Here is a 27,603-nt window from a genome sequence, read left to right as displayed (position 1 = left end):
ACAGGTGACTTAAGATATTGATGTTGGTCTGGAAACAAGAATGCTGAGATGGCAGAGAGATAACCTTTATCTGTGCCCAGAGCAGAGCCCTGCTGGGCCAAAGACAATGCAAACAATAGGACAATAGATACTGTCTTGCTGGGGGGAAGCATGGCTGCCAAAATAACAGTACAGACTTCAGCTGGAAGGTCGAAAGCTGTCAACTGTCGCAAGTGAATCTCCACGAATGAAGGGAGAGGGTGCACAGGTTCAGGTGCAGAACACTCCCCTGCAGCTGTGACAGAAGACCCTCTTGAAGAAGCAATCGGACTGTAGGACCGATGCTCATGCTCAGCAGCTCGGGATACCAGACTATCCGTGCCAAATCTGGAGTCATAAGAATGACTAGGGCCTGGTCGTCCCTGATCTTCTTGAGATTACGGGCAGGAGTGGTACTGGTTGAAAGGCGTACAAGAGGTCAGAGCTTCACTCGGCATGAAACAACAGTCGCCTTGGAAATTCCAGTGCGCAAAACTGCGGACGTTGCATGTCCTCTGAGGTGGGGACCAGATCTAATGAAGGCTTTTCTCGTTGCTGAAAGAGACTTTTCACCACTTCCGGATGGAGACACTATCCATAATCCAGTCAAAAAGTAACTGGGGGTAGCTTAGGCCGGATCAGCGCTATCTGGCACGGAAAGGAAAGAACTTAAGTCAGCGTGCCAAGGTGGCACCTATAAAGGCACATCACTTCTGGGGCAAATGACGTCAGCTTGGCACTGAATGACACCATCGACAAGCCTGCAGGGGGTACTGTTCGAAAGTCTACCGGATCTATTCTGAAGCCTTGGGATATTTGAAGGTAAGGAATCTGCGGCTAGAAGTCTCTACCAGATAAACTGTCTTATAAAACTGTAAAGGAAGATTTAGGAGATTTTGCTTAGGACTTTCAGGACAAAGAAACAAGTGAAGACAAGTTTGGAAGTGTGATCCTGAAAGAATATGTTGTGCATCCTCAGCGTAAGAGCAAATGGTCAACCCAAATGATCAACTCAGACAAGCTGAGCAACATAAAGACTAAATATGGTAGAGTTAAGGGAAGAGCCGTGGAGAACACCACATGTGAGATCTGAAATTAGATTGAAATGGAGTAAGCGTAACTGACTGAGTACGGTCTTAGAGAAAAACAGACTACGAGTCCAGGGCAGAGTCACTCACTCCCACCTCAGTTAAACGAGTCACCAGAGTGGAATGGGAGTGTCAAAGGCAGAAGACAGATGAGCAGATAGATATTATTTACTGCTATTGCTTTCTTTGGTTATTTACAGTCCTGGGTTCATTAATTTGTACCGTCTCCACAACTTCTATCAGTAGCCTGCTTTGTGCATTCACTACCATTGTGATGAACAAAATATTGTTTAACATCGCACCCAAGCTTCTCTCAGAAATGGGATCACAAAACCAGACACCTTTGAATGATCCAATTAACAAGCAGACGTTAGTTGTGGGAACTCGACCAAAAAAAAACCTCTGTACACCACCAAAGCATTGTCATCCACTGAATGTGAAAATCGAATCCATTCAGCTCACCAGACAGCATACACAGACCCCCTAACCCTGCATCCTTTCAAAGATTTAGAGACTAACATGCACAAGGGCTACCAAAACCTTACAAGAAAAGCACTCACCTGCAACTTTTGTGCCTTTTCAGCCAGGTCACCTTTCAGGCGCTCGCTCTCCATGAAGCGAACCTGCAGCTCTGACAGCTGGGCTTCCAACTTTTTGCGGCGTTGTTCTGAATCCAGTTTTGTTCCTTGCAGAGATTTCACCTCCTTCAGTAGATCAGCATTCTCACTTTCCAGGCTCTGCTTTACTTTCTCCAGGTTTGTTTTAAACTATGGGCGAGAAAGAGAAATTAAAAAGGCATAAATGTGCAAGAACTAAGGACTGACACGACGTGGTTACTGTATGTCATCTATGATGGAGTAGTATGTGGCAGTGAAGTGTTGGTGCTAGGATGCTTTTACTTGACCTGCCCAGATTTCATCTTTTACATCTTCCAGTAAACAACCTAGGTCCAATGATCCTCTTCAGCCTCACTACAATCCCATCTAGCTCCCTTGTGAGGGAAGAGAAATTCACCATTTCCATCACTCAGGGGTTTTGTAATCCAAACAAATTTGCAGTAGTCGAGTGGGTTGTGGCATCAAATAGAACTGTAAATATAATGATGTGATTGACCTCATTCCTGAGACTTACCACAGCATGAAAATGATCTACACATTGAATAGTAGAAGATCTTGTCTTTAACTATCCCCTCTTAAGTGTAAAGATTCCAGCCTAGCAACTCTTAGGACGTTGGCTTTTTTCCTGGTTGCTGTTAGTAGTCTGTTGACAGGGTTTACAACTGACATAAGCAATATCAGGGTTAGTATCCAATTAAATGTAAAACTATTTTCTGCATTATAAAACCACCCCCAAGACCAGAGCTGGAGGAGGGACTAAGTTTTCGTAGAATGTTAAGCCCCAGATAGTAAAGCTCCTTAAGGATCATCAAACTGCTCGAACATTTCTTATTTCCCTCAGCCTCTGTTTTCCCTGCTTGTGTCTGCGCTTGGCCCCCACTGTCATAGCATTTCACTGTTGTTCTTTTTATTAGTATCAGGTTTAGTGCCCTTTTGTTGTCTTCTGTATTCTGACCTTTGCTTGATTGTTGTGTCGTTCCTGTGTCGTTTCCCTCCGTGCCCACCTCGGCCCCCGAGACCCCTCCCCTTAACCGCCCCGCTCCCGCTTCCCAGTTACTCTTCCCTCCCCCTCCCCTACTTAATGGCGGGCGCGCCTCTGGCGCGCGTATTAGGCAAGCCCGTCTGCGACCCGACCGCAGCCAGCAGCAGGAACCCTTAATGTACGAGCCTCTACTACAACCCTGCAGCACTCCACGCACTTAACCCTAGAAGAAAAAACGAATGCCAAACTTCTGCACCGAACAACACCCACAGTCAGTTCTCCTGCCGATCCTACTTCTCCGTCGACAACGCCCCCACGTCCGCCGGAACCACCCCCGACACCTGGGCCTCAGAAACGATGACCTACGTCCTCCTCAACGTGCGCTCCCTTCACAGACATGCTGTAGAAATCTGGGACCTGCTCGACACGGTCTCACCTGACGCCACCTTCCTCACAGAAACCTGCACCAACGGCACCTCCACCCCCGCACTACCCGACGGATACAAGATCCAGAGAAAGGACTGCCCCCACCGCCCAGGAGGAGGACTAGCCATAGTACACAAGAGAGCCCTCCAGCACGAGCGACCCCCTCTCAAACACTGAACACCTCCACTTCCAGATCCAGACCAGACCCAGGACCACCCTGTGGGGCACCCTAGCCTACAGACCCCCCGGACCGCTTGCACCCTCAGCTACCACCATTGCTGACCTCGTCACACCCACGCCATCACCTCAACGGACTACATCCTCATCGGGGACCTAAACTAACACCTCGACAATCACAGCAAGCCCAACTCCACCAACCTCCTTGACAACCTCACCAACCTCGGCCTGAAGCAACTCGTCACCACCCCCACCCACAGAGCCAGACGCACCTTCGACCCCATCTTCGCAGGAGGGACTAACATCCACTTCAGCCACACCAAGCAGCCCTACTGGATAGACCGCCACTGTGTACACTTCACCACCACCGCACCCAAACCTGCCCATGCCCACCATGGAGAAACTGGATCAAGACCACTGAGGGACTCCTCAACCCCACCCTCCTCCAAGACCCACCATCCGCCACGACTGACGCAAACTCCGCAACCAGAGAACTTCACCGCTGTATCTCCAACTGCGCTGACCAGCTAGCACCCCTCCGCCACCCCGCCAAACAACACCCTCTGAAGGCCACCTGGTTCACCACCGAACTCCAAGAAGCCAGGCGCTCTAGCAGACGCCTCGAGAAACTCTGGCAGAACAGGAAAACCACCGACGACCAGATCAACTACAGGACCACTATGAATGAATACCACCAGCTCAAGGACCACGAAGTGGAACTTCATCAAGAACAAAATCCACACCAACGCAAGCAACACAAAAAAACGCTTCAACGTTATACCAAAAAACAACAAGTGATGGACTGAATGTGGATCAATGTCACACACTCCCCCAGTCAAAAGATCTGGGCCCAAATCCATCGTTTTTTTGCACTCCACACCATCCTGGGTCAGATAATGGCTTTATGCAAATCAGCTCTGACCCTGTTGCCCCATGGGAACAGTCCAGTCCGAACTACAACAGCCATATCTTTCCCAGACCGGAACCAAGCATCCGAGGACCGGATTCGAGGTAACACCTCTCTTCAGCCCGGCTAGCTTGACTCCAAGTGGTGTGGAGTGCCTGGGACCCACGTCTGGGCATCCCCAGCGCACTTAGGGCGGCAATTGCAAAAAACAACAAGTGATGGACTGAATGTGGATCAATGTCACACACTCCCCCAGTCAAAAGATCTGGGCCCAAATCCATCGTTTTTTTGCACTCCACACCACCCTGGGTCAGATAATGGCTTTATGCAAATCAGCTCTGACCCTGTTGCCCCATGGGAACAGTCCAGTCCGAACTACAACAGCCATATCTTTCCCAGACCGGAACCAAGCATCCGAGGACCGGACCGGTTTCGAGGTAACACCTCTCTTCAGCCCGGCTAGCTTGACTCCAAGTGGTGTGGAGTGCCTGGGACCCACGTCTGGGCATCCCCAGCGCACTTAGGGCGGCAATTGCAAAAAACAACAAGTGATGGACTGAATGTGGATCAATGTCACACACTCCCCCAGTCAAAAGATCTGGGCCCAAATCCATCGTTTTTTTGCACTCCACACCACCCTGGGTCAGATAATGGCTTTATGCAAATCAGCTCTGACCCTGTTGCCCCATGGGAACAGTCCAGTCCGAACTACAACAGCCATATCTTTCCCAGACCGGAACCAAGCATCCGAGGACCGGACCGGTTTCGAGGTAACACCTCTCTTCAGCCCGGCTAGCTTGACTCCAAGTGGTGTGGAGTGCCTGGGACCCACGTCTGGGCATCCCCAGCGCACTTAGGGCGGCAATTGCAAAAAACAACAAGTGATGGACTGAATGTGGATCAATGTCACACACTCCCCCAGTCAAAAGATCTGGGCCCAAATCCATCGTTTTTTTGCACTCCACACCACCCTGGGTCAGATAATGGCTTTATGCAAATCAGCTCTGACCCTGTTGCCCCATGGGAACAGTCCAGTCCGAACTACAACAGCCATATCTTTCCCAGACCGGAACCAAGCATCCGAGGACCGGACCGGTTTCGAGGTAACACCTCTCTTCAGCCCGGCTAGCTTGACTCCAAGTGGTGTGGAGTGCCTGGGACCCACGTCTGGGCATCCCCAGCGCACTTAGGGCGGCAATTGCAAAAAACAACAAGTGATGGACTGAATGTGGATCAATGTCACACACTCCCCCAGTCAAAAGATCTGGGCCCAAATCCATCGTTTTTTTGCACTCCACACCACCCTGGGTCAGATAATGGCTTTATGCAAATCAGCTCTGACCCTGTTGCCCCATGGGAACAGTCCAGTCCGAACTACAACAGCCATATCTTTCCCAGACCGGAACCAAGCATCCGAGGACCGGACCGGTTTCGAGGTAACACCTCTCTTCAGCCCGGCTAGCTTGACTCCAAGTGGTGTGGAGTGCCTGGGACCCACGTCTGGGCATCCCCAGCGCACTTAGGGCGGCAATTGCAAAAAACAACAAGTGATGGACTGAATGTGGATCAATGTCACACACTCCCCCAGTCAAAAGATCTGGGCCCAAATCCATCGTTTTTTTGCACTCCACACCACCCTGGGTCAGATAATGGCTTTATGCAAATCAGCTCTGACCCTGTTGCCCCATGGGAACAGTCCAGTCCGAACTACAACAGCCATATCTTTCCCAGACCGGAACCAAGCATCCGAGGACCGGACCGGTTTCGAGGTAACACCTCTCTTCAGCCCGGCTAGCTTGACTCCAAGTGGTGTGGAGTGCCTGGGACCCACGTCTGGGCATCCCCAGCGCACCTAGGGCGGCAATTGCAAAAAACAACAAGTGATGGACTGAATGTGGATCAATGTCACACACTCCCCCAGTCAAAAGATCTGGGCCCAAATCCATCGTTTTTTTGCACTCCACACCACCCTGGGTCAGATAATGGCTTTATGCAAATCAGCTCTGACCCTGTTGCCCCATGGGAACAGTCCAGTCCGAACTACAACAGCCATATCTTTCCCAGACCGGAACCAAGCATCCGAGGACCGGACCGGTTTCGAGGTAACACCTCTCTTCAGCCCGGCTAGCTTGACTCCAAGTGGTGTGGAGTGCCTGGGACCCACGTCTGGGCATCCCCAGCGCACTTAGGGCGGCAATTGCAAAAAACAACAAGTGATGGACTGAATGTGGATCAATGTCACACACTCCCCCAGTCAAAAGATCTGGGCCCAAATCCATCGTTTTTTTGCACTCCACACCACCCTGGGTCAGATAATGGCTTTATGCAAATCAGCTCTGACCCTGTTGCCCCATGGGAACAGTCCAGTCCGAACTACAACAGCCATATCTTTCCCAGACCGGAACCAAGCATCCGAGGACCGGACCGGTTTCCATCACTTGTTGTTTTTGCAATTGCCGCCCTAAGTGCGCTGGGGATGCCCAGACGTGGGTCCCAGGCACTCCACACCACTTGGAGTCAAGCTAGCCGGGCTGAAGAGAGGTGTTACCTCGAAACCGGTCCGGTCCTCGGATGCTTGATTCCGTTCTGGGAAGGACATGGCTTTTGTAGTTCGGACTGGACTGTTCCCATGGGGCAACAGGGTCAGAGCTGATTTGCATATCGCCATTGTCTAACCCAGGGTGGTGTGGAGTGCAAAAAAAACGATGGATTTGGGCCCAGATCTTTTGACTGGGGGAGTGTGTGACATTGATCCACATTCAGTCCATCACTTGTTGTTTTTGCAATTGCCGCCCTAAGTGCGCTGGGGATGCCCAGACGTGGGTCCCAGGCACTCCACACCACTTGGAGTCAAGCTAGCCGGGCTGAAGAGAGGTGTTACCTCGAAACCGGTCCGGTCCTCGGATGCTTGATTCCGTTCTGGGAAGGACATGGCTTTTGTAGTTCGGACTGGACTGTTCCCATGGGGCAACAGGGTCAGAGCTGATTTGCATATCGCCATTGTCTAACCCAGGGTGGTGTGGAGTGCAAAAAAAACGATGGATTTGGGCCCAGATCTTTTGACTGGGGGAGTGTGTGACATTGATCCACATTCAGTCCATCACTTGTTGTTTTTGCAATTGCCGCCCTAAGTGCGCTGGGGATGCCCAGACGTGGGTCCCAGGCACTCCACACCACTTGGAGTCAAGCTAGCCGGGCTGAAGAGAGGTGTTACCTCGAAACCGGTCCGGTCCTCGGATGCTTGATTCCGTTCTGGGAAGGACATGGCTTTTGTAGTTCGGACTGGACTGTTCCCATGGGGCAACAGGGTCAGAGCTGATTTGCATATCGCCATTGTCTAACCCAGGGTGGTGTGGAGTGCAAAAAAAACGATGGATTTGGGCCCAGATCTTTTGACTGGGGGAGTGTGTGACATTGATCCACATTCAGTCCATCACTTGTTGTTTTTGCAATTGCCGCCCTAAGTGCGCTGCGGATGCCCAGACGTGGGTCCCAGGCACTCCACACCACTTGGAGTCAAGCTAGCCGGGCTGAAGAGAGGTGTTACCTCGAAACCGGTCCGGTCCTCGGATGCTTGATTCCGTTCTGGGAAGGACATGGCTTTTGTAGTTCGGACTGGACTGTTCCCATGGGGCAACAGGGTCAGAGCTGATTTGCATATCGCCATTGTCTAACCCAGGGTGGTGTGGAGTGCAAAAAAAACGATGGATTTGGGCCCAGATCTTTTGACTGGGGGAGTGTGTGACATTGATCCACATTCAGTCCATCACTTGTTGTTTTTGCAATTGCCGCCCTAAGTGCGCTGGGGATGCCCAGACGTGGGTCCCAGGCACTCCACACCACTTGGAGTCAAGCTAGCCGGGCTGAAGAGAGGTGTTACCTCGAAACCGGTCCGGTCCTCGGATGCTTGATTCCGTTCTGGGAAGGACATGGCTTTTGTAGTTCGGACTGGACTGTTCCCATGGGGCAACAGGGTCAGAGCTGATTTGCATATCGCCATTGTCTAACCCAGGGTGGTGTGGAGTGCAAAAAAAACGATGGATTTGGGCCCAGATCTTTTGACTGGGGGAGTGTGTGACATTGATCCACATTCAGTCCATCACTTGTTGTTTTTGCAATTGCCGCCCTAAGTGCGCTGGGGATGCCCAGACGTGGGTCCCAGGCACTCCACACCACTTGGAGTCAAGCTAGCCGGGCTGAAGAGAGGTGTTACCTCGAAACCGGTCCGGTCCTCGGATGCTTGATTCCGTTCTGGGAAGGACATGGCTTTTGTAGTTCGGACTGGACTGTTCCCATGGGGCAACAGGGTCAGAGCTGATTTGCATATCGCCATTGTCTAACCCAGGGTGGTGTGGAGTGCAAAAAAAACGATGGATTTGGGCCCAGATCTTTTGACTGGGGGAGTGTGTGACATTGATCCACATTCAGTCCATCACTTGTTGTTTTTGCAATCAACGTTATACGGCAGCTCACCAAACCACCTAGCGACGCCACGGACGTCACTCTATCTCAGGAACTCTGTAAGAAGCTCAGCTCCTAATTCCAACCGACAATAAAGGCTTTCTACAACAACTTCAGCAAACAGACTCCAAAGACTCCAGACACCACCCCCTCTCCACCACCAACCACCAGCCGACCATCACCACCTGGAGACATGCCACCACTGAAGACACCACCACGACCATGAAAAACACCCACTCAGTAGCCCCCACGGACCCCTGCCCACCTCACATCTACCACAGAGCCGCCGCTGCCATAGCACCTGAGATAGGCCGGACCATCAACGCCTCCCTAACATCCGGCATCTTCCCAGATGACTGGAAGCGGGCAGAAGTCAAGCCCCTACTCAAGAAACCCACGGCCGACCCGACAGACCTGAAGAACTACCGCCCCATCTTTCGTCTCCCTTTCGCAGCTAAAGTCACCGAAAGATTCATCAACACCCAGCTGACCACCTTCATCGAAGAGAACGCCATCGTCGACACCTCCCAGTCCGGATTTTGCAGCAACCACAGCACCGAGACCGCCCTCCTTGCTGCCACCGATGACATCCGCATGCTACTCGACCAGGGCCACAACGCGACCCTCATCCTGCTAGACCTCTCCGCTGTCTTCAACACAGTCTCACACAGCACCCTTGCAGCCAGACTCCACGACGTCGGCATACGAGGAACCGCCCTCAACTGGATCCGCTCCTTTCTCTCCGGTAGAACCCAAAGGATCAGACTCCCTCCCTTCCTCTCCGAACCTACTGAGATCAACTGTGGAGTACCCCAAGGATCCTCGCTCAGACCCACGCTCTTCAACATCTACATGGCCCCCTCGCCGCCATCGTCAGACAGCATGGTATCAGCATAGTATCCTACGCAAATGACACCCAGCTCATCCTATCTCTAACAAAGGACCCCAAAGACACCAGACACAGCTTCCAAGAAGGAATGAAAGACGTTGCAGCCTGGATGAGCGACAGCTGCCTTAAGCTGAACTCTGAGAAGACAGTTGCCTCCGGCCCTTGGAAGCCCACCCAACCCGATGGACCATGCCAGGAACTTCGGCATCATTCTAGACTCCTCCCTCAACCTGACCCGCCAGATCAATGCTGTCGCCTCCACCTGCTACAACTCGCTCCGAATCCTCTGCAAGACCTTCAAATGGATCCCCCCGCCACCCCCATTGAGACCCTCACAGGTGAGTAGCGCGCTTTACAAACCTCCCGATTGATTGACATGTGAATGATTGCAGGTCACAAGGATAAAGACTCATCTTTGGAATCAGGTAAAGTCTCTCACTGGTCTGCCTAGCCATCTGTAGAAGAGTGACAGTGTTTCTAGGAGCCTGGCTAGGATTGTTGATAATCACAGGAGTGGTAATAGCCTGATACCTTTCCAGTACACTTCTAAAATGAGTCAAATAGCAAGCACTGAAGGAGGGAGAGGAAGTCGGTGACTTCAAGAGCAGGTTCCTTGTTGGTTTTTTAGAACAGAAAAAACTGTGCTGTTAACGTCTGGGGGGCCGTACTATCTATTAGATTACAAATGATGGAGATACGACCCCCATGTCCTCCTTTCCTCACTTCACTCTGGGTAGGATGGTGCATGAGAGGAGTCCTCCCCACATCCTGAGTCAACCGAAGAAGGGTCTGCGGCTACAACTCTTCACACAATGCTGGGAACTACTGCACTCAATCCCTGGAAATCCTCAATCACAATTTACTTGTACAACTGAATCTTCTATAAGGGGCAGGGTGTGAGAATGCTAGTGACTCAGTGTGCACTGCGGCCAGGCCCATCTTCGCCGCTCACTGAGATGGTCCTTACCCTACGCGACTGCTCCAGCTGCTCGGCGAGCTCCTCCAGGGCATTGCTGTGACGCTGACGAATCTCCACGATCTGTGCCTCATGTGACTTGGCTTCCTCCTCAATTGTCTTCTTCAGCTCTGTCACTTCATGCTCACGTTTGGTCCTGAACAAGGGAGAAGAAATTAAGGATTCATCGTTAGGAGCAGAGTTCACAGCAGTCAACACTAGTAACTTGGCACTCTTCACTCTGGTATGCTTCCTACTGAATTTGCACATTCCCATTATTCCATGATTCAAAATCATCCAGTTAAATATTGTAAGTATTTTCCCCCAGATTCATGAAAGTCATGTTTTGCGAGTCCTTAATAGCGAATTTTAAGGATTCGCTATTAAAGACTCGCAAAACGGGATGCATGTAGGAATCGCAATATTTTTTGCGATTTCTACTGATTCCTTATTTGCGATTTGCTAATTGCTATTCGCAAATAAGGAATTGCTTTCCCATTCATTCCTATGGGCCTAAAGGGCCATAGGAATGAATGGGTAGTCATTCCTTATTTGCGATTCGCAATTAGCGAATCGCAAATAAGGAAGCAATTTCAAGGGGCCCAGGGTGTCCAAAGGACACCCTGTTGCACCCCTGAAATGGTAATGTTCACTGGCGTTGCGCACACACATGTCCCAAGGACATGTGTGTGTGTAACATACAACTTAGAAAAATGCACTAAAGTGCATATTTCTAAGTTTTTGCTATTTACCACATAGTTAGACTTCGCGGTAAATAGCGGCCCCAGATTGCGAATTCGCAATCTTGGAATGGTTCATGCATTGCATTTAAGGAATCGCAAATTGCGATTCCTTAAATGCAATTGCAATTTGAGAACTCGCAATTATTTGCGAATTCTTAAATTGCGAGTGCATGAACCCTTGATGCATCTCAAATGGCATTTTTGCGGGCGCAAACGGCCGAATTTTGCGATTCGTACCGTTTGCGCTCGCAAAAATACCTTGATGCATCTACCTGTTTATGCCTTGTTGGGTTGAAATTCGCTACACTCTGGGAATGTTTTGCTTTTGAATCATAGAGTATAATGCTAAAGCAAACAGTGATGTAGCCATTACCACCAGTAGAAATAACATACCATGACATATGGTAGTCCATACGTACATAAACACGTAAAGATGTAAACTTCTAGTTTTCAACTGCCATTCCTCTTGTGCAAACTAACTCAAAGTCTCGTTTTCCCACCATTTACGGCTCGCATTCGTTTTTGGTTTTTTAATTAAATATGTGCATGATAAGGAAGTGTTAGGCTGGCCCACCTACCTTTTTAGGGCTCGCCTGGCTCCCGCCAGCGAGTTCTATAGTCACTATCCTCCCTGCCAAGGGAGTGAGAGCTGTGAACGAGCAGCTCTAGACCTGTGAACGAGCCGACTCAGGTCCGTGAACGCGCGGGAACGTCAACGTGCACGTTCACGCGCGTCACGCTCCTGTCCTCCCGCGTCTCTTCTGAGGCGCGCTAGAGGCCGACTTGCGGTGTGCTGTTCCAGCGTTAGGTAAGTGTGGGGGGGGGGGGATTTGTTTGCTTGTTTAGCAGCAGCCGCCCAAGGTGACGTTCAGGAAGAAGCCGCAGCCATTGCCCGCAGGAGTACGAGAGGGAAGAAGAGGAACCGTGCTTGGATATTCGCGGAACTCCGCAGGGGGAAAGTACTGACCCCATTACTCGGATACCGGAAGGACTCACTTGTTTGTTCCCGCAACCCCTGTAGGACTGACAGCACTCGACCCGCATAATACGGACGCCCGGCTCCCCAGAAGGACTGAGGGTCTGAGCCCGGCCTCTCGTAAAGACTCGGTACCGGCACGACCCGGAAGGGGGGTTGAGACCAGGAAGGGATCATCGCATTCTAATATCGCAAGAACTAATATACCGAGCGACACCCAGGTTCCGTTTCCAGTAAGGACTGAGGTGCTTCGCTAGGGAGCGAGGCCCCCAAGTGGCTAACCGGCTGCCGTAAGGGCGGCTGACACCGGACTCTGACCGCGGACTTCTCAGCCCCTCTGGTGCTCGGCTTGTGTCTCTGTTCTTCTCTCATTGCCTTGTGCCGGGCTCCTCCTCTAATACACGCTGTGCAGTCAGTATGTTGGTATTCCGTAGTGTCCTTCGGGGGCAGTCTGCGCCCCGCTAGGCGGGCCCGGGTCCCTGTATGTGTGTGGTTGGTGGGAGGTGGAGTGTGATTGTTGAAGGGGAGGAGTTGGGGTCCCGTATCTTTGGGGTGGGGGGGGGTCAAAAAGCCTTTAACATGTCGTGTGTGCATTATAAGTTTCCCTCCAAACTGAACTATGACACGGTGACCTTCGACGGGATGCACATCTCCCTGTGCGACCTGAAGAAGCAGATCATGAGCCGGGAGAAGCTGAAGGCTGCTGACTGACCTCCAGATCACCAACGCGCAGACTAAGGAAGGTAAGAGCCCAGAACCGTCGAAACATTACGCCCGTTTGTGCTTTTTTGTGTGGTGGGGTGGGGGGGAATGGGGGAGTAGTGCTGGAACATCTTACAAAGTTTATCTGCTGAAAACGATGTTTGAACTGCAGAACGTAAACATCCATTTCTGTACGCGAAGGTTTTTATTTTTATCGGCTAGAACCAAGATTTCCAAACTGCACTGTACGTGGCCTACGCGTCTGTCACGTCTTCTGTACTAAAATATAATTTTCTTTGTATGTAGCGGTGATGTTTCTTTAGTGTGTGTGTGTATAATCAGAGATTCCCAAACTTTATGTACGCGTGCATAACGGTCTGAGCATTTCGTTGTATCAGAGTAGTGCTGTTTTGCTTCTTTTTCAAGTGGTTTAGTTTTCTTTTGCATCTGAATAAGTACACATTACTTGTGGCACAGTAGAGGTGCTATTCTTTTTACATGGCTCTTGGCGTATTGAAGTAGATGGTGGGACATAACGATTTTCATTTACAGCAGCCAGTGAAGTACTGGGGGTGGGAGCAAACTACAATTCTTGCTTTCTCGATTTGATAAAGTTTGTCCTCGTTAATTTTACAAGAATCTAACCCATTCGTAGTTGAAAGGTATGTATGCTCCGGCAATCTGCTCTGGACAGTCTGTACAATTTAAGTCCGCTGTGAACGCTTCCAGAAAGCGGTTCGTATTTCAAATAGATTATGATTCAGTGGTAACTGTGCTGTCATGTGACCAGGCCTAATGCTTTAGTGGTATAAAAGAATAATTAAGAAATTGTCAGTTCACCAAAATGGCAGTGTCAGAAGTGAGTTCAACAACCCATAAATTAGTGGATGACATCAGATGGTACTCTCTTGATACTTGGTGCCAAGTTTGCTCAGTACCCCCTTTTAGAGTAAAACCATATTTTCATTATGTTGTACAACACTAGCTTTTTAAGTATTAAAATGGATATGAGTTGTGGGTTATATACTTGTTCTCTGCTAGATGTAAGTTTTCTCTGGCATCTGCTCTTAAGTTACGGCTGTCAGTCGCCTTCACAGAGAGTCCCTTTGGAATCATCATGGACTAAGAACACTGGTTTGTAGGGAACGTTGCTTACTTGTCTTAAACTAGGAATGTTTTTGCTTCCAGTTGTGGGTGAAAATGCACTTGGTGGTTAACGTGGCAACACACATATTAGCAATGTATTCGGGAAGTAACACTGCCTACTCTTTGTAGTTATTTACTACAAAGTTGTATGCTCGAGTAAGTGTACTAAAGAAACAGCACTTTTATAAGTATCAATGTTTGTGTAGTTCACTTAGAAGTTTCTAGGCATGCTATTAGGCTTCTAAAAGTAGCCCTAATTCAGGTGTTGCCGTTGGCACCGAGCCAACATTATCGTGCTTTGTCTGATGCTGATCAGTGTTGACACCAGAACAACATTTACCGTAATCTCAGCATACCAATTGCAAACTGTTGGTGAGACAAATAGATGCCCAATATATTTTGGTAAAATGAGGTTCGTTATTGTTGGGTTGCATGGATATGGCGTGAAAGAAGGGGTGGTTGTGTATGAAATGAGTTGAAGACGATTTTCAGAAAAAGCATAATAAAGGAATGAGGCATGGAACTTGTACTTCGAGGGAAGGAATTTGGTTGACATTTGTATGGAGAGGCAGGGTAATTCAAAAGGATAAGAGGGAATAATCGAGTTTTAATTACGGTCAGAATTACAGGTGTGATTTTAGGAAACCTTTTGGTGTAGCATGTAATTCGAGAATGTAAAACTGTAAAGCAACTATAGGTATTTTAATAGCCACTAGAATCATAGTTTGTCCACCCCTAGGATTGATTTGTTCTGACAATATGTCCTCTGCATGATTTTCGGGCTTGTATGCCTGCCTGACGTGTATGTGGTATCGTGACTTTTGTTTTGGCCCTGGTGTCTCACTAATCTAGCATGTGCCAGAAGCCTATTCCGGTCTGACAATGCAAGGTTGAAGACCTGCCCTATGACCTGAGAGGTACACCATGCAGTGAATGATTAGAGGGTATGTTTTTCCTCGAAACTAAATTGTTTCACTAGTATTTGGTAGTGTTGGGTTCCCCCTTGTTTTTTTAGTCATGCCATAAGTATGCGCTATATCCACATCCACATCCACCACCACATCCACCACATCCACCACACCCACCACCACTACATCCACCACACCCACCACCACTACATCCACCCCCCCATCCACCACCACCACCGCATCCACCACCACCGCATCCACCACCACCACATCCACCGCATCCACCATCACCACCACATCCACCACCACATCCACCACCACATCCACCATCACCTCCGCATCCGCCATGACATCGACCGCCACATCCACCACCACCACATGCACCACCACCGCATGCACCACCACCGCATGCACCACCACCGCATCCACCACCACATCCACCACCACATCCACCACCACCACATCCACCACCACTTCCACCACCACCACATCCACCGCATCCACCACCACCACCACATCCACCACCACATCCATCACCCCCACATCCACCGCCACATCCACCACATCAACCACCACCACATCCACCACATGCACCACCACCGCATCCACCACATGCACCACCACCGCATCCACCACCACATCCACCACATCCACCGCATCCACATCCACATCCACCACCACCGCATCCATCACCCCCGCATCCACCATGACATCCACCACCACATCCACCGCCACATCCACCACCGCATCCACCACCGCATCCACCACATGCACCACCACCGCATCCACCACACCCACCGCATCCACATCCACCACCACCGCATCCACCACCGCATCCACCACCACATCCACCGCATCCACCACCTCCACATCCACCATCACCGCCACATACACCGCATCCACATCCACCACCGCATCCACCACCACATCCACCGCCACATCCACCGCCACATCCACCGCCACATCCACCGCCACATCCACCGCCACTACATCCACCACCCCATCCACCACCACCACCTCCACCCCATCCACCACCGCATCCACCATCACCACATCCACCACCACATCCACCACCACATCCACCATCACCACCACATCCACTGCCACATCCACTGCCACATCCACTGCCACATCCACCGCCACATCCACTGCCACATCCACCACCACATCCACAGCCACCACATCCACCACACCCACCACCACTACATCCACCACAATCCCATCCACCACAACCACCGCATCCACTACCACCACCGCATCCACCACCACCACATCCACCACATCCATCACATCCACCATCACCACCACATCCACATCCACCACCGCATCCACCACCGCATCCACCGCCACATCCACCGCCACATCCACCGCCACTACATCCACCACCACCCCATCCACCACCACCCCATCCACCACCCCATCCACCACCACCACCGCATCCACCATCACCGCATCCACCACCACCACATCCACCACCACCGCATCCACCACCACCGCATCCACCACCACCACATCCACCACCACCACATCCACCGCCACATCCACCACGCCCGCCACATCCACCGCCACATCCACCGCCACATCCACCGCCACATCCACCACCGCCACATCCACCTCCACCACCACCACCACATCCACCATCACCTCCACATGCACCACCACCTCCACATGCACCACCACCTCCACCACCACCACCTCCACATCCACAGCCACATCCACCGCCACATCCACCGCCACATCCACTGCCACATCCACCGCCACATCCACCGCCACATCCACCACCACCACATCCACCACACCCACCACCACTACATCCACCACTACCCCATCCACCACCACCACCGCATCCACCACTGCATCCACCATCACCACATCCACCGCATCCACCACCTCCACCGCATCACCACCACATCCACCATCACCTCTACATCCACCACCACATCCACCATCACCTCTACATCCACCATGACATCCACCGCCACATCCACCACCACATCCACCACATGCACCACCACCGCATCCACCACCACATTATTTACAAAATTAAAAGCCATTGTTATTTGTAATATCAATACATCTAAGTCACGTAAATACAACACACATTGCATTACAAATGCTATCGGTGTCACATTTGCGAAAGTTAAAACTATTGACATTGTAACTGACAAAGCTATTAATTTTGATACTTTCAAAACCAACACATAAAGTGTCATTTACAATACCAATCGCTCAAACTTTCCTAATGCGAGACCTATTGCATTTCCAATGCTTGTTGAAGTTGCGAAAGAAACACATAATGAAAAGTGTATTAAACTGACATAGTTCAACGGTTTTGCTCCGCAAATTTGCGGGATACAATTCTTAAGATTTTAACTTTCTGTGAGTCTTTTCTTGCATCGAGGAAGGGACTCTAAACTGAACTTTGCGAGCAAAATAGTAAACATGTTTGTTAACTTTTAGGTTACAATCCTAAATTAATAAAACTACACAAATTGCTGGAATTAAATAAAGATTGAACTTAAGGTGTAATTATAAGCGATTTTATAATATTCAAGCAGACAATCCCAGCTTGTTGTAAACGACCCACTGATCTTCAAGATTTCTTTTTTTGTGGAACATGGGCCGGATAATGTTACTTAACAGTAATTCCCGCTCTCTATATCAAGTCTCTTCATTAAATTCATGAACACTAAAAATCTACCGGAATGTTCAGTATCCTGAAATACTTTCTGAATGAACAAAAAATAGTACTCATTCTAATTAGAAAAAATGTATGTGTATGTATATGGTATTTGTATAGCGTGTAACCCTGGGCATAGTTTGCAGAGTAGCGCGAAGCGTAGCTACGCGAACTTCGTAGTGCAAGGTGCAAAATGCTGTTCGCACTGATTGCACAGTGCCGGATGCTTGTCCGCACTGTGCAAACAGTGCAAACCGCATCTTGCACTGTGCAAGCGGTCGTTTTCTGCTACATGAGTAGATTTCTACTCAAGCGGCAGCTTTCTCAACGCCGACTGGTAGTTTCTCATCGCGAGCGGTCACGAGTATACGTGACCACTCGCAATGAGAAACCATCCCGGCGTTGAGAATCTCACCTGGAGGTTTATTTTCCACTCTCGCGATCGGCAACTTGATGTTGCTGATCGCGAACGAAGAAAAAGTCTCGCCGGGATGTCATTTTGCTCACTCGCGGTCGCCAACTTGACGTTGAGGACCGCGAGCAAGCAAAAAATTACCGCTACACGTGTTTGCACTGTGCTACGTGCAATTCGCAAAGTAGCGCAAACTGCGTAAACTACGCGAACGTAGCGTAGTACTTTGCCTATGGTTATTAGCGTGAATCTTGGCAAAAGGCAGGGGAGACCTGCATAGGATGAAAGACCAGGACACTGTCACTAGGTGATTGCAGGGAAAGCTGGGTTCTGATTCGGGGAAGGTGTAACTTGTATAATTCTGAGCAGCGTAATCATGCAGCATTCCCCAAAAATCCTGTGAGATTACGCAGAATTAGGCAAAAAAAGTAATTTGATGATGAAGCATGCCACTATACATAGTGGGTGAGGTGTCTATTACAAAATCTTGGATTTTCTAAGGACCTATTCCAGAAGTTTAACCTAACTGCCTATAGGTGTTTGATGTTGTGCTAGGAAGGATGCAACTAGGTTACCTACCCTCTCACTCTCTCCTTGTGTGTAAAGCTTTATGAGAAGCTGGCACTGGTAGCCAGTGTGAGAGTCGCAGAGTTTTGGCAACATTAAGAGGTTACACTGGGTCAGTGTGAGAAGCAGCACTTGCAGGCAGCAGTGCGACTAGCTGGCTTTAGTATGAAGATTTCATACTTGGCACACAGGTTCACAGAAGAGTTTCGCTTTGTTTCAAGTGCTACTCAAGGAAGCTCACAAGGACTGACTGACTAATATTGGGCACTTGACTTTCACCATGATGTAGGCAGCAAGTAGGCCACAGCTATAAAGGTGATTTAACATTACCATTTAAAACCTTTAATGTTGAGACATTTCCTTTCTCACTAAGATCTGACACTTTCAATTACTGCTGTGCTTACACTGAAAATGTGAGCAAACCCTCCAGGCTCCACCTCAAAGGTTACACTGCTCGAAACCCACCTGAGCTCCTGCTGGGTGGCCGTGGAATCCAGAGTATCCTCGAGTTCGGTCTTCAAGGCCTCCAGCTCCTCGCCCAGGTCGCGCCGCTGCTTCTCTGCCTTTCCCCGAGCAGCCTTCTCAGACTCCAAGTCCTCCTGAAGCTCAGCCATCTGGGCCTGCAACTCCCGCAGTGACTTCAGCAGTGCATTCTTCTGAGAGATCTCACTGTCCAACCTGGAATGAAAAAAGGAAACAGTAGTTGAGAAGCAAGGAGCGACAGAAAATCGGTTCCACTCCGAAGCTGATGGGGACAGAAATAGAAAATGGCTGCCCCTGCACCTGATTGGCATGTCTGAATCTCTCTTGAACAGCAAGCATTTTGTTGACTATCAGTACTCCTCCCAAACAGGATAGGAGGTTCTGGCATTTATTAAATATCTACTACCTGCATTAGAAGACTAATGTAGACTCTGACATTGGGTCACAGTGAGGTCTGTTTCTTGGGCGGTCTCAGGTCAGGTTTGCTGCAATAGGTCCGAGACAAAAATATCAGAATAGAAAAGCATGGAGGGTACACTTGACTGATGAGAGAAGTGACTTACCTTCTCTAACACAGAAATCCTTCTCACCCACTTCTCTTTCCAGCTTTTGCAAAAGATACCTCACTGAAAGTAACCATTCTTGGGATATTGGGAGTTTATGTGAATGGAGTTCACATGACCACTAAGGTAAGCGGAAGTCTTTCCAGCACCTACAAGAAGTGGCCCTACTCTGGACATGGTGGAACGAACACCTAGAACCCTTTACAAAAACAGTAAGGTAAGGGGTAGGCCTGTTATAGAACAGAAAATGGAATACTCAGCGCTGGGATGCCTTCGGGTAGCCATGCGCTATATAAAAGTTCATTAATTCATTCATTAATTCATTCAATACTACACAAAAGGCACTTACTTGGGAATTTTGAGCAGCATTTCAAAGACCAAAACAGATAGGTCAGAGTGATAAGCATTTGTTGGGAGAGACCATTAGACAAAGCCATGGAAGAGGAATGCAGTGTTTAAGGGTTGCTCAGATTCCCAGCTCACACCTTTTTCGTAGCACTTGGCCCGATTTCTGTGAGTGCGTGCACACAGGTGCGTGATATGGACTACGGAGACACAGAAGACACTCTATCCATATAACCACCAGGCTGCACCTCTAGTTTAAACTCCGGATTTGATGATGCTGGAGCTAGGAGTGCTTTTTGGACAGTATCCGTGAAGAGTACTGAAGTTTACTACTGGTAATGAAGTGCTACAATTACTGCTGCACTCCAGTTGACTACCCAGCTTACCATCTTGAAACACTAGACCCTGCGCAACGGATCTTTGGCCCGAGTCAGAGCGGGGGGACACAGCGCTCGGGACTCTCCGTCCCAGGAGGCAGCAGCGCAACACCAGCCCCTCCCCCTGACACCGGGGCTTGAAAGGACCTCGCGCCTCCCGCTTTGCGGGAGACACAGCGCAACGGATCTTTGGCCCGAGTCAGAGCGGGGGACACAGCGCTCGGGACTCTCCGTCCCAGGAGGCAGCAGCGGAACACCAGCCCCTCCCCCTGACACCGGATATAGCCAGCAGCCCTCTTCCGCCTCGCGGGACGCGCGCGGGCGGCGGCGGGCCAAGCCCGGGCTAAGAGCCGGCCCGTCCGCGCCCATCACAGCCAGGAGAAGTCAGGGCAGGGCCACCCCCTGACATTTGCCGCCTGTCATCTATTGGAAAGAGCCGCACTGGACTGTGACTGTTTGCAAAGGTACTTTTAACCCTCTCCTTAACTTGTGCCATTATGGGCAAACGAAAAATCATGGAAGGACTGGGAGGGGCTACAGGAACAAACTCTGTTCAGGGCCACAGAAAAGCCAAGAAAGCAAAGAAGAGTAGCAAGAAAACGTCTTGTTCCCATGTTATGGATAGGATTGAATCACTTGTAGAAGAGTGCGAAGGCATTTTAGTGGCGGACTGTCCCTTAGGCACGGACGTCTTGACTGACCAACCCAATAAAGCTAACGACACCTCCAAGCTGCCCTATCCCAGAGCTTGTAAACTCTTTGTACTCCCAGACGCCCCTGATGCCCCCAGTACAGTCCAGCCCGTGCCCTCTTGAACCCTCAGTTGTAGTCTGCTCTAATCGCTTTCTACCTCTGAGTATTGACCCAGACTCGGAGACACTTGTTGATCCAGCTATTGTACTCCCATCAGAAGTACCGTCTCAAATCCAGATGGAGGGGATAATTGTACCTGGCGCCAGTGGCCCGATGTTAATATCACTGATAAATTCCCTAACTACTCAGGTCAGAGACTTGAAATCCTTAGTCTTAGATCTAACAGCAACTGTCAAGAAATTGACCTTGCAACAGTTGCCATCTAACTTCCCTGAAAAATCGCACTCCTCAGAGGTGCCACCAACTGGCACTAAGCCTGCAAGTGCAATAGGCCGCTTGCAGTCCCGCCATACACATATTATTCCATCCCATCCACCCACGGGCCTTACCACAACATCGCCTTTGATCCAAAACAGAAGGCAAATAAGCACCCCAACGGAATCCAGCCGTAACAAACTGACTACTTCTATAGTAAAGCCTCCCTTGCATACACCTACAGCACCTGCACAATACTCTTCAGGGCTCTCTATCCATCTTAAGAAGCAGACGGTGTTTATAGTGAACGTTCCCAAATGCTTGGGCCACGAGCAGGGGGACTCACTAACAAGGCCATTCACTGGATCCGACATGTTAGAGGGTGTCGATCACTAATAAGAGAGGACATCCTAAAAGCCAGGAGGATCTCTGTCTGCAACCAGCCACTAGATACAATCGAACTTATACTGACCTCCCCCTATTGGCCGAGGGCCTGTTGGCTCTTGAGTTTAGGACCTGCCCTCCCAGTACATCGGACATCCAATTTAGATCATTTGCACCCGCCATAGGCACAAACGCGATGACCAAAACCCCAGGCTGTAATTCTCTAAGGGGGTCTGATTTAAATGAAATTGATTGACTAACAAATGCCTTACAATCTCCCATTAAGAACACTTCAACTCAGGTTCGGGCCCTTATAGACGCCGAACCTACCAATCCTCAGAGTACATATGCCCAGGCGTCAACATCAAATCCAGATCCACTACACAATCCTAGCAGTGTCACTAATTCCGGGACCATGGTTACAAGCATTAACACACACCTAGCAGTATGCAGCACAATGAGATCCAACCTTTCCCAGGTTACATTAGAAACCAAACCAGGAAGTTCTAGTGCTAAGATCCCAAACTTTAACATCTTGTCTTGGAATATAGCTGGCCTTCAAAAAAAGTTAGCTCTTCCTGAATGGAATAATTTAGTTGAAACCCACGATATTTGTATTTTCCAGGAGGCCTGGAGTTTGGTACCCCATTATAAAGTAGGTTTTGCTACCTACTATATCCCGGCAGTTTTAACAGCATCAGGAAAGGGGCGGCCATCTGGCGGCCTACTGATCTGGGCCAATATTTCATTGGATTCCACACTCCCAACAGATTGATTGTAAATGTCCTGACCTCCTATGGGTAACCCTAAAAGACAACAAAAGTGGGATGACACCAGAGATCTTCAACATCTATGTGCGTGGCACAAGAGGCGGTGCGCAATCTACTATAATTGCGTGCCTGGAAGTCGAACTCTCCCGCTGCCCCCCAGATTCATACATCTTGGTAGCGGGAGACTTCAATTGCACATTTGAACCCCTTGCCGTAGATGACATGTAAAGCCTAGATGAAGACGATGCAAAACAGGGAGTTCCTCCGTTGAATTTACCCCCTGTAAAAAAGTGGACCCAATTAGCGGTCCAGTTGAATTCCCTATGCCTAGAATATGGGCTAAGGGCAACCAACGGGAGGTCACAGTCCCATCTGATAGGAGCCCACACATTTAATAGGGTAGGCCACTCCTCCAGGATCGATTATATCTTGTTAGACTGCAAGTTCTAGAGTCACTTAATAGATATGGTGGTATTGCCAACTACTGATAGTGACCACAACCCGCTATGCCTATCGCTCAAACCACCATGGCCTCCAAAGCTTGGAAACTCAAACAAAACAGATTTAATGCAGACAAGGGAACTAATTCCCTCAAACTCTGGTAGGCACCTTAAATGGAATAAAGTCGCCTTCGATGAGTCGAAATTATCGGGTATTAGAGCTACCTTAACAGGGGCCTTAACTGGATTGCAAAATATTACCACCGATGCAGGTGCATCACAGAAGATACCCCTAATATATGAGAACACCATTAAAACTTTGGGTACTTTTTTCTACACAAATAGCAGGAGATATAATTTGCGTAGTAACTCCACTGACACATGGTACACGGCATCCTGCAGGTACAAAAAATCTACATTTATAACGGCTGTCAAAAGTAAGTCTCCTTCTAGGATTTTGACAGCAAGAAGGGAATATAAGGTGGCAGTCCTCAAAGCAAAAAAAGATTGGGGGGAGCAGCATTGGCAGGCCCTATCAGCTGCTAGCCTGGATAAGGATGCCAACCTTTTCTGGAATCTAGCTCAGAAAAAAGACGCGCCCTGATAGCGAGTTTATTACTAATAACATCTTAAGTAAAACTTGGTATGACCACTTCCAGAGCCTATATGGCGATGAAGGGGAAGTCACAGATGGTCCTCCAATTGACCCTCGGGCGGCCTCCGGGGACTCCACTAGATACCCTTTCACCGAATTGGAGGTAGAAACCGCCATTTGGCGAATTGTCCCGGCAAAAGCAGCAGGGCCAAATGGTCTGCCATGGGACCTCCTTCGAGCAGATCCTGTTATTTGGGCAAAATTGTTATCAACCCTAATTAATGCCATTGACAGCGGCTGCCCGATCCTGGACTCCTGGAAGGGGGCCGAAGTGGTACCCATTTATAAGAAGGGGCCAGGGACAATCCTGCAAATTACCGCCCAATAAGCTTGATAGATTTCATCCAAAAGGTGGTAGGACGTGTCTTGTTGGAGGGAATCCTTGCATGGGCCGATGAGAACGAAGTCCTTTCGGATTACAGGTGGGCTTTAGGGCAGGTATGGGGATAATTGACCAGGCGTTCAGGCTGCTCCTCCTGTACTGGAAGGTGGTCAGAATAGGCAAAGGCAGTCTTTATCTCGCTTTTATCGACCTGAGGACTGTCTTTGACCTGGTCCCACGTGAGCGCCTGTGGCAGGTCTTGGCAGAACAGGGGGTTCCTAGGTACATCTTGAACATACTGATTCGCCTCCATGAGGGCAATTATGCCCAAGTGAGATGGGGTCACAAGGGAAAAAAACAGCTAGAATACCGGTGAACAGGGGAGTCCGCCAGGGATGTGTGCTAGCTCCCACCCTATTCTCTCTGTATGTGAATGGGGTGGTTGAATATTTACAGCAAACACCATCTGATGCCCCATCCCTGGCGGGCGAAAAAATTCCAACACTCCTGTTTGCCGCCGACACCCTCCTCATCTCAAAAACCCCGATTGGCCTGCAGACCCTTCTGGACAGCTTCCAACGGTTTTGCACTAGTAGAGGGCTGTCCATCAACACCCTGAAGACTAAGTTCCTTACACTTAATCCATCTAGAACTTTCAGGAACCCTCCATTGCTAAACTCTGTCCTTTTAGAAAGGGTCACCACCTTCGATTATTTGGGTATCCGTATTTCCGATTCTATGAACTGGTCACCACATACGCAGAAAATGCTTTTGTCCCACAAAAGGGTGGTGGGGTCAATATTAAAAGAGCATCGCTCTTCTTCGAGCAGACCGATTGCCCCCGCCCTCACAATTTATACGGCCAAGGCAATAAGTTCGGTCCTTTATGGTGCCGAACTGTGGGGGTTTTCTAGCATCGACCAAATTGTTAAATCGGAGAATCAATTCTTAAAAGATCTAATGATGCTCCCTCAGAGGATACCCCCCAAGCCTCTTTTATATGATTTAGGCTGTCACTCGCTCAGGGACACAGCAAGACTTCGCCCACTCTTGCTGTGGTACGCTTGTGGCGGACTCCGGAGTAATCGAAATATGCAGCAGGGTTAAGGGAGATAATGGATATGGACGGGTGGCACAAGGTCCCCTGGCTCAAAAGTATAAAGAAACTTCTGCATGACTGTGACCTCGAAGAAGAGTGGCAAAATAGAACTGTCCCGCCAAGGCAGAAGTTAAGAGGCTGTACTGGCAGTGGGTTGCTAAAAACGATCTGCTCAACCCAAGAATAGGCAGGCTCACAGAAGAGTTTATGCAGCATAAGCCTCTCACACGCTATGAGTCCTACCTAGATTTTATACAAAAACCACATGATAGAGCCCTCTACTTTGAGTTCAGGACAGGCATACTTCTTACGAGAGAGATGACTGCCCAGTGGAAGCCTCCCCACCAAACCACAGCTCTTTGTCCAAGCTGTGAGGATCCCACTGAGTCGATTGCACACTTCATGTTTGTCTGTCCAGCATATAAAGTCCCAAGGGGTTGTTGGCTGAAACCAATATGCAAAGAGCTGGGCACTGGCAGCCACCGAGTTGCACCGCGCATCCTAAAATCCGACACTCGGGATCTCTATGCCTGTGGACTAGCTAAATATCTTAAATGGGCATGGAGCATCAGAGCACAAAAAATGAAGGCTAACTCCTGAAGCACGAAATCTGAAAGTGGACTTAGTCTCCTATAATGTTCCTTTCCCTTGTATTACTACGTAGTTGCTGAGACAACTTTTATAACTAATTATTGCTTACTGTTTTTCGAACTGTTCAATTTTAATGCTCTTTTTGTATATTACGTATTTTTTAAATGTGTGCATTATGGTATATTTTGTATACTTTTTATATTGGATTGTATAGCTTTCAAGATATTTATTTATCGAAATAAAGCTTATGAAATGAAATCACTAGACCCTGCAGCGGTAATAAAGTGGAGGAGACTTACTCTACGAGGTGGTATGGGTTAGGAACTTAAACACAGCAAGTAACAAAGAACTGTCAATGCTATCACTTCCAAAAGAAATTAGTCTTCATCTAAAAGGTCAGTAATGGCAGTAAAAAAGGGACCAGACAAAAAAAGACGAAAAAAGATACTAGCACTTTCCTTTAGGTGTCTTGGTATAATTTTAAAACGTATATAACATTTATGCAGCGAGTGCTCGATTTTTATGACCTGTGACCCTACTGCTTTTCTTCTTTCAGAAGTCATTCAGTTTACCTCAGTTTGCTTACTCTAAACTGGAAGGAAACAATATATTACGTGTGTTTTTAAACATCTGTTTTCTACCCTGGTTTCTTGGTAGTCCTAGGTGAAACGTGGGACAACTGAATGAGTTTGGGCCCATGTCACGGAGTTTCGCAAATAACAGTTAAAAATATAAAATACAAAAAACCATCACTCAACCTGGAACAGGGTTTTCTCTCATATCCAAAATAGGAAATTAAGGGTGCCACACACCACCATACACTCAAGTGATAGGAGAAGCATCTGCCTATTGGATTGTTACTGCATTGTGATGTGGTGTCCTTTAAAGAGCTGAGTCTTCAACACTTTCCTAAATTGGAGCAGCGTTTAGGAGGTCCTTATTGATAGAGGGATGTTATTCCAGAACCTGGATCCCTGGGTAATATCATATAACGTTAGCAGCCCAGGACCTTAGGAGTACTGCACTCCAACTGCATGGACAAGCCACTCCCAGTGTACACATGACTCCCCAAGGGTAGCTCAATGAAGCAAATCAATGTACATACAGTACATCGGTAAAATAGTCACACTCAACACCAACGAATAATTACATCATTGAAAAATAATATGGCATTGTTTACAGTTCCCAGTTAATGCACAACATGCCGAGTTAAATCTTAAAAATCTCTAAAGTATGCTTCATTTGGGATTTTCTCTGGTTTCTTTTCAGCTTTGGAGCCAGAGGGCGAACTCACCGGGGACGAGTCAAAGGAATTAAGGACCAGCAAAAAATATTATTAAAAAAAACCCACACAAAATAACCCACATGTGACTGGAATTTCAATTCACATATAAACTGAAAAAATAATGATGTTGAGAGCAAATAACCAAGTCTCAGGGTCGTCACAGTACTATGTCCAGTTAACAGGGCCACAGTGGTTGGAGGCAGGGGCACTGGAAGCTAAAGGAAACCACTTACAACTTCTGTCCAAAGTTAAAAGTTCAAATATGGGCAACTATCAGTGGAGGAAATGAATGGGCTAGCACCCGAGTTGAGTCCCCACAGACACTGGCCACCTTTTCCTAATAGCAACTAAGGGTATGGGATTTCGAATTCCATTCCTCTAAACTGCACTATCTAGGAGGACTGCAAGTAACTGAGAGATGTTTCAAATAGTTCTGGAATTAGGGAGGCCAGATGCAGCCGACGGAACACTACCAGCAGTGAAGGGGAAAAGTAAAATCTTCCCTTCGCCGGCTGTAAAGAGTGTGAGTGGTGGCTTCTACAAAGTCTATGGAGTTTCTAGAGTGCT

At 48.8% G+C, this 27,603-nt stretch overlaps 1 protein-coding gene across 3 annotated transcripts in view; it reads right to left on the bottom strand.

Moving 5' to 3' along the window:
* LOC144770399 (uncharacterized) overlaps positions 1 to 27,603 on the bottom strand; it is a 643,183-nt gene that overhangs the window by 99,692 nt on the left and 515,888 nt on the right. For all 3 annotated transcript variants that reach the window (XM_078654899.1, XM_078654900.1, XM_078654898.1), the window contains exons 27-29: positions 19,120 to 19,332; positions 10,533 to 10,677; positions 1,667 to 1,873 (exon numbers count right to left, since the gene is read on the bottom strand). In XM_078654899.1, the coding sequence (XP_078511025.1) occupies positions 1,667 to 1,873; positions 10,533 to 10,677; positions 19,120 to 19,332 (565 nt within the window). The remainder of the gene's footprint in view (positions 1 to 1,666; positions 1,874 to 10,532; positions 10,678 to 19,119; positions 19,333 to 27,603) is intronic.

The sequence above is a fragment of the Lissotriton helveticus genome, chromosome 7, assembly GCF_964261635.1.
Source record: "Lissotriton helveticus chromosome 7, aLisHel1.1, whole genome shotgun sequence".
Taxonomy (NCBI): Eukaryota; Metazoa; Chordata; class Amphibia; order Caudata; family Salamandridae; genus Lissotriton; species Lissotriton helveticus.
This window is presented reverse-complemented; position numbering and strand designations above follow the sequence as displayed.